We start from the raw sequence: 14,434 nt of genomic DNA on the forward strand, positions 1-14,434 counted from the left end.
TGGGCCTGGCTCGGCAACTGGCAAGTTCTTCCTTGCCGGCGTAGATTCCCGGGCTAAGAAACTGGTTCCGAACCCAACGGAACCCAGCGCGGAGCGACGCCGGCTCACGTGGCCTGCGGCCCCATGACGTTCGGGCTACGGGGCGTCATCGTGACGTTCGGGCGACCCGCCGAGTGGCCCCGCTGCCTCCGCCACCTGTGCAGTCGCGGTGCTGTCATGGACCTGGGACCGATGCGCAAGAGTTACCGCGGGGACCGAGAGGTGCCGCCGCCCCGCAGGGCCTCCGCAGGGGCGGGGGCACAGGGGATCCGAGTCATCTCCGGAGCGGAGGGGAATGGGAGGGATAACCTGGGGTTTCTGGTCCACCCCTTGGGGCTCGGGGTCACCTCCGTGGGAGAAGGGGGTTCAAAGACAATCAAGGGGGAAGGTGTTCCGGGGAAACGAGGATGAAGGTGGACTCCAGAGGCAGCTTGTCTTAGGGGCTCAGGGCGCGCACTCGGGGGTCTGCCTGGATATCCTGCAGGTCGCTCCGCGCACCCCTTGGGCGGTTTACTCACCTCCTTGGGCCTCTGTTTCCTCACCTGTGAAGTGATAGTACTGACCTCACGGGGATATTATGGACTTTGATATTTGAAAAGTGCCTAGAACAGTGATAATTAGCTTATACATGTTTGATAAGTAAGTAACACGTGGGGTAGGAGGGCTGTTTTACGCAGGAGGGGAGGAGAAAGCTCCTGGCTCTTACTGCCTTTTCCCTCCTCAGGAGAGAAACCAAGTGAATTATTTTGGAATTTGGGCCCAGGGCCTGGTTACCAAATCTGATTGCATGTGAGCATTTCCAGAAATGCATGTTAAACATGCAAGTTTTCATTAAACCTCAGACCTACTGAGTGAGAATTTACAGGGTGGAGCCCAGGAATCTGTCTTATTTTTTAGGCTCCCCAGGTGATAGGTTTGACACCCATGACATGAAACCCTGATTTGTCCATCAGTAGGTGTGGGACCTAGTCACCTTTTCGTGTTTTTTGTTATGAGATAGTTGTTATGAGGACTAAATGAGTTAATATTTGAAAAGTGCCTAGAACAGAGCCACATACACAGTATGCACTACATGTGTTTGTTAAGTGAAATAAAACTCTCCCTTCCCAGGCGTTTGAGGAGACTCAGCTGACCTCCCTGAACCCCATGAAGCAGTTTGCTGCCTGGTTTGAGGAGGCTGTTCAGTGTCCTGACATAGGGGAAGCCAATGCCATGTGTCTTGCTACCTGTACCAGGTAGGCATAGCTGTGGGCCCTTCTGAAGGTGGGTACAGATGAAGTAGGAAACTTAGGAAGCTCTCAATTTGATGGGTGACAACTTTATGATTCTAGTTGTGTTATTAACATGCTGTGTGGCCTCAGGCAAGTAACTTGTCCTCTCTGGACCTCAGTGTCCTTACCTCTAAACCAAAGATTAGACTTTACTCAATTCCATTTCAATGATAAAATGTAGTGCCTCATTCATCTCTGCCCTCGATGCACCCACCCCCCAATACACACACCTTTGTCTCCCGCATCTCCCGGTCTCCCCAGTTCCCATCTGCTCTTTGAGAGGCAGATCTCCTGGAACCTCTCCATAAAGCCCTCTTCCTCTCTTGAAATCTAGCGCAGTGCTTGTTTGTGTCATTCGTTTGACAATCCATCATAAACCCCTTGAGACATCTCTTATATTAGCCTCTTATTCAACTCTGCTTGTCCCCCACTCACTAAAGCACAAGGCCTTGAAGGCCGGGCTCTTGTACTGTGCCCCCAGATATCCCCCAGAGCTAGTTTGCTTGGGCCACCATAACAAAGTACCACAGACTGGGGGGGCTTAAACAACAGAGATTTATTTTCTCACAGTTCCGGAGGCTAGAAGTCCAAGGTCAAGGTGCTGTCAGAGTTGTTTTCTAGTGAGGCCTCTCTTCCTGGCTTACAGATGGACACCTTTTTTGCTGTGTCCTCACATGGCCTTCCCTTTGTGTGTGCAGGGAGAGAGGGCTCTGGTGTCTCTTCTTCTTATAAGGACACCAGGCCTGCTAGATTAGAGTCCCACTCTTATGACCTCATTTAACCTTAATTATCTCCCTAAAGGCCCTGCCTGCAAATATAGTCACATTGCGGGTTAGGGCTTCAAAACTGAATTTTAGGGGAACCCAGCTCGGTCCATTACAGAGCCCTAGGCAATGGTGTCATACTGCACCTCCAGGACAAATTCCCATGGGCAAGTGGGAATGGGCAGCCTGAGTGCACAGACAGTGCAGAATCAGGGGGTATAGGTGTAGGGGTGCTCAGACATCCTGTGGGGAGGGGCTCTGACCATGGTGCTCTGCTCTTTGCCGCAGAGATGGGAAACCGTCTGCCCGCATGGTGCTGCTGAAGGGCTTTGGCAAGGATGGCTTCCGCTTCTTCACTAACTTCGAGAGTCGAAAGGGACAAGAGCTGGTGAGGGTTCACGGTAAATCCTTCCTGGGCCTGCAGGGTCCAGCCCTGGCTCATTGGTCACCTTCTCATGCCATAGCTGCCCCAACCCACTTGCCGGCTGTGCTCAGGCACCATCCCGCCTGCGGGCCTTTGCACTTGCCCTTCTCTCTGCCGTGGATGAGTGCTCTCTGTAGGCACCCCTACCTCCCTATGTTTACCTGAGTAGCTCCTGTTCCTTTGGGTCCAGCCCCCACATTACCTCCTCAGGAAAGCCTTCTGGACTCCCAGGCTGAGTCGGCCCCTTGCACTGTTTGCAGTCATTATAGCTGGCAACTTTCCTTGCTGCCATTTTTTTAGTTTCTAACCATGTATGTATTTATGGGATTATGTGATTAATGTTTGTGTCCTCTGCTAAACCGTAAGCTCCTTGGGGTCAGAGGCTGCATCTGTGGTATCTCTGTTATACCCCCAGCACCTCTCCCGGTGTTGAGCACAGAGTTGGCACTTCGTATGCATTCAATTCGTGAATCCAAAATGAGTGCCCTTCCCTGAGTCCAGTGCAGCCAAACATACATTTCTGAGGATTTGCAAGTCTATGGGTGAGAGAAATGGCAAGCCTCACTTTGGAGTCCCTCTGGCCCATTTACCGTGTGAACCTGGGCACGTTACTTAACCTCTCTGAGCCTGTCTCCACACCTGTAAAAGTTGGCCTACCTTTGAGGATTTAAAAATGAGACGTTACAGTAAATGCATCTGCAGTGGGCCTGCGCGATGCAGACTCCCTGCCTTCCCCCCATGCTGGAGGCATCCTCACTTCTGTCCTGATGACTGTCTGTGGATTCTGTTTCCTTTCCAGGACTCTAATCCCTTTGCTTCCCTTGTCTTCTACTGGGAGCCCCTAAACCGTCAGGTGAGTGTGCATTCCTGGGACAGACTGGGGTGGGCAGGGGTGGGAAGGGCCTGAGTTTATGAATGAACCTGGTGAGGGTCCCCAGGCTGGGCAAACATCCTGCCTTTCAAACGGCTCTCACTTAGCTGGGCTAGCTGGAGTCAGGCGTGACGGGGCAGTGGACAAAGAGAAGAACAGAGAGGACTGGGGCCTCTACTGGTTGCGGGGGCAGGTGGCACGGAATGCCGTCTAACCAGGACCATCCCTGTGCAGGTGCGAGTGGAGGGTCCCGTGAAGAAGCTGCCCGAGGAGGAGGCCGAGTGCTACTTCCACTCCCGCCCCAAGAGCAGCCAGATTGGGGCTGTGGTCAGTCACCAGAGTTCCGTGATCCCCGATCGGGAGGTGAGCGGGGCTTCTCCTTAGTCCTCTGCGTGGTAGTGCTTTGGCTCAGCCCCAGAGGCTGTCCCCAGGGGATGCCAGGGCCCTCTCTCTCCAGCAAAGTGAAATGGATGGTCTCCCTGGGGGGCGTGGATTTGGCGAGCAGGGAACAGGCCTCCTGTATCTGTCTGGCCCTCCCGTTGGACTGTGCCCCTAGAGGCCAGAGGCCAGCCGGGTTTGCGCACCAGTGTCCTCAGCACCTGGCGCAAGAACACATGCTCAGTAAGTGGTGATTAAGTGAATCACTGACTGGGTCTGGCCCTTCCTCCATCTCCTTCCCCTGGACAGTACCTGAGAAAGAAAAATGAGGAACTGGAGCAACTCTACCAGGAGCAAGAGGTGCCGAAGCCAAAATACTGGTGAGTGATACCTGGTGGTCGTCTAGAAAGGGACACTGGGACCCTCGTGCTTACTTAAAGCCACCCTGTCCATGGAATTACAGATCTCCTCCTTCCTGGCAACCCTTGTTTGATGCACGCCAGCAACTCCCTTCACGGGCGCTGGGATGGCGCAGAGGGTGGTGGGGTTGCCTGGCTGGACAAACGCACAGAGCACCGAAGCCTCTGCTTCTCCTTGTAGGGGTGGCTACACCCTGTACCCCCAAGTAATGGAGTTCTGGCAAGGCCAAACCAACCGCCTGCATGACCGGATCGCTTTTCGACGGGGCCTACCGACAGGAGACTCCCCCTTGGGACCCATGACCCACCGAGGGGAGGAAGACTGGCTCTATGAGAGACTTGCACCCTGACTCCCAATCTGCTGGCGCTGACTGGAGCTGGGATCCGTGCTAAGAGAGGGTATGGGATCAGGAGCCAGGCCCTTCTAAACTCAATGCATTTCCCTTCCCACCTCTTATATTCAGGGCCCTTCAGAGAGTTCTCTGTAGTCAGCTGGTCTAGGGGAGTCTAACAGTGGCATGGACAATCACAAATGTAAAATAATCCCATAATTATTCTTGACCTTAACTATGATTTATTGGAATAGCTCCCTCTAGGGGTAGCATCTGGTGTGATTCCCTTTTCTGGTGACAGGGCCTGGGCCCACCGTAGCCTGTCTGTTATCACGTGACAGTCGTACCGGCCAAAGCCCGTTGGTCCCAGCAGAAGCACCTGAGCCAATCTAGCCAATTGTTTTTTCTCGTCACCAATTTGAAATTTGAAACGGAGGGACTCAGAGCATAGGAGTGTCTGTAGCCAAGTCAATAATGGCCGCCTAGAAGCAACAGCCTCTGGGTGCTGCTCTTGCAACTCCCTCAGCAGTCCCTGGACCCCTCCTTCCTGTGTCTGGGCTGTGCAGTTCCTCCTCCTACCTCAGAAAACCCATTATCTCTTTACAGAAAAAAAAATCTTTTTTTTCTGCTTAAACTAGCCATTATCTATTTGTGTTGCTTGCAACGAAAAGTACCTTAACTATCTCATTTACTAATAGGATATTTTTATACCACTTAACCCAACTGATAGCTGCCTTCCATTAGCACAGCAACGTGGAAAAGAGACTGAATTTATTCTCTGTCGCTCCAAAGGCCCCACAGGTGGAAGCTGCACAGAAGTACATTTCATCTCAATATGGGAAGAGATTTCAAACAATTGGGGCTGCCTAGGAGGGTGTAGGTTAGGTAATGAGTGTTCTGTCACTGTCAGGCAGGAGTTTTGTAGAAGGGACTTGTGCTGGTACCTACGTATCAGGAAGCTTTTCATCAAGCTTTACTCTCCATATTTGGTTATAAAAACTATATGTATGTGAAATACATATGTACATACATTTATATGTATTTTACTTTCCAGGTATAAAATTAAACAATAGAAATTATACTTTTCTGACACTCACACATCCTTTTACCCCCACCCCCACCCCCAACTGATGATGACTCCTAGATCACTGGTTTTCATCCTCACGGGAATTACCGAGGAGCTTTAAAAACCCTGGTGCCCAGACCCACCCTCAGAGATGATCTGACCAGTGTGAGTGCAGCCCGGACTTGGGGAAGGTTAAAAGGTCCTCGGGGAATTCTTTGCAGCCGAGGTTGAGACCCCCCAGTAGTAGATGCTTGGTACTTGCCGTGTGGTCCACAGGCCAGCAGCAGCAGCATCACTTGGGAGCCCAGCCCAGACCCACTGAATCTCACTCAGCTTTCAACAAGACCACCCCCGCCCCCAGGTGACCCAATGCACTAGCCTCAACTTCTAAAGCAACGGCCTCCCACCCTCACAATTGGATTCTTCAGTCACCCTTGGCCGAGGCCTGTGCTGAGCTGTAGTATTTGCTTTCCTCGAGCCCAAGTCTGGTGACCAGGGACAACCTGGGTGAGTGGCCTACAGGCTTCGGAGGGGAGCCAGGCTGGGCAAATGTTTGCTGTGACTAAGCCGGCATCAGAGAACTGACTGTTTGTACACGTTGGCCCTGAGCTTGCTACCCTGTAAACTGCTTCATTCCACTGCATGGGCGTGTGCTTCCGTGTCTGTTACTGACTCCCTCCTCCAAGGGCGGCCCTCTGGGTGTTGGCCCCCCTTAAGCCTGGGTGCAGGAAGGCACAACAGTAATCCTGTGGCCACCTGCAGGAGAGGGTGCTGGGGTGCCCTTCCCTACCGTGTCCTGTTTGCATTGTTGGGGGCTGTGTATCCCCCCTGCTTTGGGCCTGGTCTCAGCTGTTCCTCTCCTCTCCTCTGACAATCACTGTGCCGAATCTATAATAAAAGCTCGTCAACCACGCATGATATTAATGTTCAATCCAGCCCAGTCTCGTCCCTGCCCCCCAGGATTGAGGGGAGTTGGGGAATTAAGCAACTCCTCCCAACTGGCTTCTCCCCTCTGGGAGGTTGGGCGTCCAGCAGGGGGAGCCCGAAGCCCAGGGTTGGCCCCTCCTGGGCAGCGCAGGCCAGTTCTGGTCGGCCCTCCCTGCTCCCCCTTTCCCCCTTGCCACGCCTGGGTCTTGTCCCAGTGAAACTGTGGTCGAAAACCCGCAGCCTCTCCCGGCTCCCACACGTACCTGCACCCTCGCTTCCTCCTCCTGCCCCAGCCTCGTGAAAACTTGCAGCCGCCTTGGCTCTGACTCCCTGGGCAGCCAGATCTCCCTTCGGCTTTTAGTACCTCCCCCCACCCCCATTCATCCATCCCCCAGCTTAGGGATATATGTGGAGTTTCCCTGGAAGATTCCGCGGACATCACTTTGGGCCGTGGAGTGGGGTGGCAAGCATGGGGCAGGGGGGCCTGCAGACTCTCTCACCTAAGAGGGGTGGTGGTGCATGCGTTGCCAGCATGAGACAGAACCACGGGTCAGTGGCCCAGGGCCCAACCTCACCCCCCCCCTTGCCTCAGGGAACCTCAGGATGGCTGAAGTGGCAGGTCCCTACGGCCTGGGGTCACAGGGGACACTCACCTTTGAAGCTGGTTGACTTTCTCTCACTGGTTCCAGGGTCTGGGCAGCCCCATCGGATGGTGCTTGCCGTCCAGGATCCCGAGGCCCAGGCATAACCCCACCTCCCCTTCTGCAGAAGGTGACTGTGCTCCTTTCCTTGTTCTGAGCCTCAGTTTCCCTTCCCTAAGCAGATAAAAATCAAGTGTGGAAGGGGCTGTGTGGTGCAGCAGTCATGTGCACAGCTCTGGCCTCCGTCTCAGCTCGGCCACTGCAAGCCCTGACCTAGGGCTAGTGACCTGACCTCTCTAAGCCTCAGCTAATGCACCTGGAAAAGTGGAAAACAGCGATAATGATAGCACCCGTGATGAGTTAAAGGCGGACCCTGTGGAGGACTTGTCACAGCGCCTGGCCTGTCAGAAGCCCTCTGTGAGTGTCAGCTGCTAACCCTAGGCAGAGCTGCAGCCCTGGGAAAGTCAGCTCCTCCATGGGAGGCCTTATGGACTGAGTGATTGATGGGACCCTAGAAAGTTCCATGTGGTGGGGAGGGATACGGGAAGAGGCTTTGGGGAAGGCAGCACACCTGAGCCCGCCTTCCCTCCCTCCGGCCCCTGGTCTCCCACACTCATCCTCAGAGTTCCCTCTGGCCTGGGTGAGGCCACCTAACAAAGGCACCCTTGTACAGGTCTGTTTGTTTTGGTAAATTTCCTGAGTACCTCCCTGGGGTGGCCCAGTAGCCTGCGAGGAGCTGACCTGGAAGCCACAGAATCACATTGTTTAGTTGTCACCTTGGTCTCTTTCTGTTCCCACCATGAGCTCCAAAGATTTGGCCAATTTTTTCCAGTTCTCAGCTCCTGGGTCTGGACCTAACAGCATAGGGAGTAAGCTCTCTCCTTGTCCTTAAACGGTAGCTGTGGGCTATAGTGGAGTTCCTTCATAAAGGAAGGGGAAGGAAACCGATATTCACTGGGCACCTACTATAGGACTACTTATGGGCCACTTAATACTGACCACCCCCTGTGAAACAGGTATTATTACAGCCCCTTTTACAGAAGAGGAAACAGGCTCAGAGGAGGTGTTTTTTGTTATTGTTGTTGTTGCTGCTTTTTTTTTCTCTTTAATGTTCCCCCACATCACACAGCTACTAAGGGGGGAACCAGAATTTGAATCTGGATCCCAAACCAAACCACTGAGATTTGGGGATTGGTCACCAAAGGTCTACTCCATTCTCTTGGAGCCCCTGACAGCCTCTCTTGCTGAGGTGTAACTAGCTCCCTCCTTTACTCTCTTCATCTCCAGATGCTAAAGATGGCTTGGTGGTGAAGTTAGTGACCCAAGTGCTACATTTTTACACCTGGGGACCCTTCCTGGTGCTTGAGAGGAATAGTTCGAACACAAAGTAAAAAAGAGTAAAGGCATGAAAAACAGCATCTCAGTAAATGCAAGACAAGAGCATAAACAGGTTCTCTGCTTCTGCAGCATTGTTTATTACAAAGAGAGAAACCTACGAGGATTTTTTTAAACAAAATGCAAGGCTGCAGGACTCACCTCTGAGGCTGATCCATCTTAAATACTAGTAGGGTGAGGAGGGCTCCTGTCAGAGCCTCCCACCCCCTTTCTGAGTTTGGACCTGCGGGGCAGTGTAGCTTTCCTTTGAGGGTATGTGCAGGAACCCATGGGGTCCCTAATCTGGCCTTCTGCAGCACCCCCTAGGGAGTGCCAGGGTTGCCCTCCCCCTGCACCTGGGGGCAGAGTTCCAGGAAGTTTCCCACCTGAGTTAGGAGGTGAGCTCAAGTTCAGCATCTCCGCCTCAGCTCCAGGAAGCCACCCCGCATCACGTGGCTTCTGGAAAATGCACTCTCAGAATCGATCCAGAGAATAATCACAGGTAGAGAAAGTAGAGGGAGCAGCAATTCAAACTCACCCTTGACCCTGTGTCCCAGGAGGGGGTGAGGTCTGTCCAGCTCCCTGTTCCATTCCTTCCACGCCCACCTCCCTTCTGGTGCTTCCACCTCTTCGAGGAGGGCTGTCCTTCCTGAGTGGGACTTTTCATCCTTGAACTGGAGTGCCTTTGTGTGTGGTGGAGGAGGGCGGGAGGACCTGGGATCTCTCAGGCCTTCCAGAAAGCTGGAGCACATAAATACAAACCTAAAACCAGACATTTCCTGCCAGCAGGCATCGACTGCCGCCGAGGCTTCAGCTGTGGCCAAAGAGGCCAGCGTGGCGAGCTCCCGTCTCAGATCCGGCTGATGGCAGGGAGTGGGGAGGTGCTAGCGTCCTGCTTGGCCCCCTTCACTGTCCTTTGCCCTCCCTGTCATCAAAGAGGTTGGGGTTCTCTGCCAGCGTGGCTCGGACCTTTTTCTTCTCCTTGAAGCGGCCCGAATTGGAGACTTTGACGTGCTTGCCCTTCGTGTTCTTGTCCACAATCTTCTCCAGGCGGGTGTTAAAGTTGCTGTTGGGGCCCCCGCCGTCAGGCCTTGGGGGCTCTGCGCCGCCCTCAGTTTGGGTGTAGGTGTCAGGGATCTCATACAGCACCTTGGGAGTGGATTTCTTTTTCCGGAGGAAAGTCAGCTTCCACCAACCAACTTCGGTCATGGTGCTCTCACACCCGAGGGTGGGCCTTTCTGCAGGAGCAGGGGATGTAGAGAAAGGGGTCAGTGGGGAGAAGGGGCGGGGGCCCCTTTCTAGTCTCCCAAATGTGGGCTATTTTCATAGCCTGGGCTTGAAAGAATTGAAGCCTGGGGCCAAATGAACCCAGGATTCAGGTAGGTGATGCAATACTTTTGGGGTATATCAGGAGAGAGAGGGGTCTGGGGAAGGGGTGGCCAAGAAGACATCCATGGGGACGCCATCTGAGCCAGGCGGAGGGGACAATGGGACAACCAAACACCACTGCCAGGCAGCTTTGACACTCCAGGCCCCTTGGGGCTGCAGGAAGGGGAAGAGCTCGCCCCGGTCACACAGCAACCAGGCCTTTGCCACCTTCCCATGCTGTTCCTGCTATACCTCCAGGCCCTGCTGCCAGGAGTGGACAGATGGTCAGCTGGTATCAGACGGACAGAAACACCCTGTGCATTTTACTTGGAATTCATTACAAAATTAAATAGGATTTGTGATGGTCAGAGTAATTTGGACCTCCCGGTGGTCCCCACCACGACTAAATGAGCAGCGGGGTTTTTCTAAGGGCGAGAAATGTCAGGCTGGGAGCGGGAAGTCCCGAGGACTGTTCCAGCCTCGTGACCTCTGGCAAGTTACTTCTCTGGACCTCGGTGTCCTCACCCATCCCTTTCAGCCCTAACATTTAGCTGTAACGTTAATCCCTGCCCATGAGGTAGACATGCTTTGCAAAGTATTCAATAACATTTATGCTAATGTGATAATTATTGAGGGGTGGGTCCCCTTCCCCATACAGCTTCCACAAGGACAGGGGTTTGAAGGGGACCTGAACATTGGGAAGGAAGTTTGGTGCGGCCAAGAGGTACATGTGGGATCTGGTTATCACAGGCTGGACCCTCCATAAGGATACCCCACAAGAGGTGGGGCAAGGGGGCTGAAATCCAGGCTTCACCCCTGTCGTGACACAGATGTGGCCTAGCCTTTTACTAATTTCCACAAAGTTGCCGCCTGAGCTAGTCGAAGTTCGGGCAGGTGAAGTTGCCTGGACACCACAAGAAGAAGAGAGCATAGACTGGAGGAATTAAGATCAATGAAAAAGCATGCAGAGCAATGAGAAATGGAGACATCTCTGGGCCCGGAGGGATTGGTGGTCTGGTTCTCAGGACTCCGTGGCATGGGCTGTGAAAGTCCTGAGGAGGAGGGTGCGATAGCCACAGTACACAGTACAGAAAGCTAGATGGTCAGTCGGCCTAAGCCCAGGCAAACGTGTCACCTCCTTTTAAAAACTGATGGTCTTGGGAATTGCCTGGCGGTCCAGTGGTTAGGACTCCACCGTTTCACTGCTGAGGGCCCGAGGGCCTGGGTTCAGCCCCTGGTGGGGAACTAAGATCCCGCAAGCCGTGCGGCGTGGCCAAAAAACCCAAAAAACAAACAAACAAAAAAACCCTGGTGGTCTTAACTACATTTACATTTTCTAAAAAGACCAGAAAGAAATATGACAAATGATTAATATTGGTTTTCTTTATGTAGAAGGAATAGGGGATGTTTTCTCCTCTCCATTTATTTATTTATTTATTTTTATTTATTTTATTTATTTATTTTTAGCCGTACGCGGGCCTCTCACTATTGTGGCCTCTCCTGTTGCAGAGCACAGGCTCCAGACGCGCAGGCTCTGCGGCATGTGGGACCTTCCCGGACCGGGGCACAAACCCGTGTCCCCTGCATCGGCAGGCAGACTCTCAACCACTGTGCCACCAGGGAAGCCCTCCTCTCCATTTTTTGATTCCCAGATTTTCCATAATGAGTCTGGATTTCTTTTAGAGGGGGAGCATATCAAATTCAGAGAAAATGAAAGCGGGATACTGACCTAGGCTTGGAATGAATTGAGTGCCTGCCTCCATGGCCCCCTTGTTGCGGTCATCCCCTGGCCCTCCGTATACCCATCCCCTTGCCCAAAGCAGATACCCAGTGGATTGCTTCCCACCTCTCTGTGCAGGAAGCAGATCCCACTTTGCCAGCTCTGTCCCTCGAGTTGAGCTCAAGTAGCAAGAGAATCCCAGGGAGATCTAGTGCAGCTCCCACCTAGAAAGTGAAGGAGGGGGCTTCCCTGGTGGCGCAGTGGTTGAAAGTCCGCCTGCCGATGCAGGGGACACGGGTTCGTGCCCCGGTCCGGGAAGATCCCACATGCCGCGGAGCAGCTGGGCCCGTGAGCCATGGCCGCTGAGCCTGTGCGTCCGGAGCCTGTGCTCCGCAACGGGACAGGCCACAGCAGTGAGAGGCCCGCGTACCGCAAAAAAAAAAAAAAAAAAAGAAAGAAAGTGAAGGAGGGGTGAGTAGTCAGATAAATACCTTCAGGGCACCCTGGAGAGGTGAGCGCACCAAGGGGATAGCCTGAGAGCTTTGCTTTGGCAGTCTGCCCCACCTGGGCTGAGCACAGCCTTGCACAGAACTTGGTGTGCCAGAATGGGTTTCTGGAAGGAGCTGTGGGGAGGGCTGGGAAGGAGGGACAGGGCGCTTGCTTGGCCTGTGGGTGCCCCAGTCACCACCTGGTCCGGGGCAAAGTCCACAGCCCCACCACCTCTCACTGCCAAGGAACTTGGGGAGTGGAGGATCCAGCTCCTGAACTGACAGTAACCACCAAACTGTGTCAGAAAACCACAGAGAGAGGTCGGAATAGCCCTCGGACCCTGCGCTGGAGCCTCTACCACGGCACCAAGGCATTGGTGCCCTTGTCTCCTGGCCTTGGAGGACTCTGGTCTCTCCAAGATGCTTTTCGCCACGCCTTGCTATCCCTCCTGTCCAGGAGGACATGCGCGCATCAGTAAGCAGGTGTTTGGCCCCCTAGGCAAGCCTGGCCTATGGAAATCTGAACTTGCGGAACAGATAAATTAGTGGACTATTCTTTGTTTCACAAGATAACCTGGCTATAAGATTCTTTTACATAGTGAGCTACCCCAAAGTAGTGTAAAATCTGATTTGCTTTAGAAAAAAAAAAAGTGACACGATAGTCAAACTTCCCAGGTATCCAAAGTTGCAAAGAGCCAGATGCCTACAGCCACATGTCCAGGCCTAGTCACAGGAGGCTAGGGAGGCCTGGGGGAAGGGAAGGTACTTGGGATTTTGAACAGACTCGGCGTTTGGTGACACGTCTGCTTGTGCAGGACCCTGAGCAGGCCGCGCTGAGGGCAGGGCCCTTGCCCCGGGGCCTTGCCATCCATGGGATGATAGAAATCAGCCCTGAAGATGTAAGCTACACCTCTGCTGTTTGCACAGCTTGGGAACCCACAAAGGGCCTCACGGGACAGCCTGCCCCCCCCACCCCGCCTATGGTGGTCAGCACCCTGGCATGCATGTAGGCACCCCAGGACAGCCCCCACCATGCCAGCTGGGTTCTGTGAGCTCTCCTAAGGGCCTTGCCCAGACTGGGCTAGGCTCCTTCTGAGCTGGGACAAGTTAACCATTGACAGGGGTGGAGGTGGAAGGGTGGAGGGGGATTGAGGGAGCAAGTCAGCGTCCATGTTGCAAGACAGAACTCAGAACCCCCATCCCCCATCTCTCTTCAGGGCCCCTGTGGTATTTCTTCACTCTGCATGAGACTGGGGTACCCTGGATAGGACAGGGAGATGTTCCTACTGGCCAGCCAGAAACATCCTCCAGGCTGGGGGGTAGGAGGTGGTAGGCTCCAGCTCACAAGAGTTAACAGAGCCCCGCTCTGGAGTTAAACTTTCCCAGAAGGAGTTCTGTTGGAGGCCTGGATTGACTCCAAGAAGCCAGTGGGATGAGTGGAGTTCTGCCTGCCCACCTAGTGAGAGATGGGAGACTGCGTGCCTGGTTCCCCCTCCCAGCTGGGCCTGTCAGCTGTGGAGGCAGAACTGGGTCCCCTGACAGAGGTCTGTGCCTTGGCTTCCCCTCCTGCCCACCCTCTGCCTGTACCTGTGATCCCGATCGCTCCGGGCTGAAGGCGAGAGCTTCCCTAGAGAAGGAGCTGAGTGGAGGAGCTGCCCCGAGGGAGGCTGAGGGAGGTAGGGGTGCCTCCGGGGTGCCACGCCAGGCAAGGCTCAGGCCAGGAGAGCTGAGTAGGAGCAGCTGTGCGGCAGGTGAGAGAGAAACAGGTGCAGGAGCGGGTACCTGCTCAGCGGCGCTGCAGCTCCAGGAGTCAAGGTGAACCTGAAACCCAGCCCTTCCCGGCTGAGTAAACAGAAGCAGAGGCTGGCTTGCCTGATGAATATTCATCACCCCAGAAATCCAACCCCAGCACCCCCCGCACCCACCCAGAAGCCAGGGTCCTCCAGGGACCGCCCAGCCAGGAGGAGGCAATCCTGAGAGAAGTCTGAGGTGGGGAGAACACGGGAGCCTCTCTCCTCAGTTTCCCCACTCTCAGGTGCCTGGTGGCAACCCCCAACCATAACCAAGGTCACCCCCACCCATTTCATGCCCCAAAGAGACCAGACCCTTCCCCAGAATGAACTGCTGCCTGGACGTTGCCCCGGGCACAGTTGGGGAAGGGTTAAGGGCCGCTGCTCCCATTGGCTGGGAGGGACGGGGTGCACCCAGCTCCTTTGAACTCCGGAGTCGAAACTAGTCCCTGGTTAAACTGGTTGGCAGACCGGTTCCCAGGCTCTCCTCCCAGGCTGTCCGCTCCTACCCCAAGCCTCAGGCGGGTGCTGGGTGGGGGGCTGTGGCTGCCTCCTGACCTGA

General features: G+C 54.3%; 2 protein-coding genes across 3 annotated transcripts; one reads left to right on the top strand and one right to left on the bottom strand.

Annotated features, from left to right (window-relative positions):
- Positions 1-6,471, top strand: PNPO (pyridoxamine 5'-phosphate oxidase). The gene is made up of 7 exons (XM_059996308.1): positions 1-261; positions 1,150-1,274; positions 2,363-2,462; positions 3,298-3,351; positions 3,604-3,732; positions 4,057-4,127; positions 4,348-6,471. Exons 1-7 carry the CDS (start codon positions 124-126, stop codon positions 4,514-4,516), a joined length of 786 nt encoding a protein of 261 aa, XP_059852291.1. The 5' UTR covers positions 1-123; the 3' UTR covers positions 4,517-6,471.
- Positions 6,472-8,583: 2,112 nt separating this feature from the next.
- On the bottom strand, positions 8,584-13,901 carry PRR15L (proline rich 15 like). Of its 2 annotated transcripts, none has more exons than XM_059996400.1 (2): positions 13,670-13,901; positions 8,584-9,744 (listed from the first exon to the last, which is right to left on the bottom strand). In XM_059996400.1, exon 2 carries the CDS (start codon positions 9,713-9,715, stop codon positions 9,413-9,415), a length of 303 nt encoding a protein of 100 aa, XP_059852383.1. In that variant the 5' UTR covers positions 9,716-9,744; positions 13,670-13,901; the 3' UTR covers positions 8,584-9,412. The 2 variants fall into 2 exon arrangements, with proteins under 2 accessions (XP_059852383.1, XP_059852384.1); XM_059996401.1 differs by having other exon boundaries at positions 13,865-13,880.
- Positions 13,902-14,434: the final 533 nt, after the last annotated feature.

The sequence above is a fragment of the Delphinus delphis genome, chromosome 19 (assembly GCF_949987515.2).
Source record: "Delphinus delphis chromosome 19, mDelDel1.2, whole genome shotgun sequence".
NCBI classification, from domain to species: Eukaryota; Metazoa; Chordata; class Mammalia; order Artiodactyla; family Delphinidae; genus Delphinus; species Delphinus delphis.

What these genes read in the sequence shown, in the direction of transcription:
- PNPO (XM_059996308.1), top strand. Translation starts at nt 124, where the DNA reads ATGACGTTCGGGCTACGGGGCGTCATCGTGACGTTCGGGCGACCCGCC. An exon ending in GTCGAAAGGGACAAGAGCTG is followed by an intron (nt 2,463 to 3,297) that starts GTGAGGGTTCAC and finishes TTTCCTTTCCAG; the next exon opens with GACTCTAATCCCTTTGCTTC. An exon ending in CCGTGATCCCCGATCGGGAG is followed by an intron (nt 3,733 to 4,056) that starts GTGAGCGGGGCT and finishes TCCCCTGGACAG; the next exon opens with TACCTGAGAAAGAAAAATGA.
- PRR15L (XM_059996400.1), bottom strand. Translation starts at nt 9,715, where the DNA reads ATGACCGAAGTTGGTTGGTGGAAGCTGACTTTCCTCCGGAAAAAGAAA.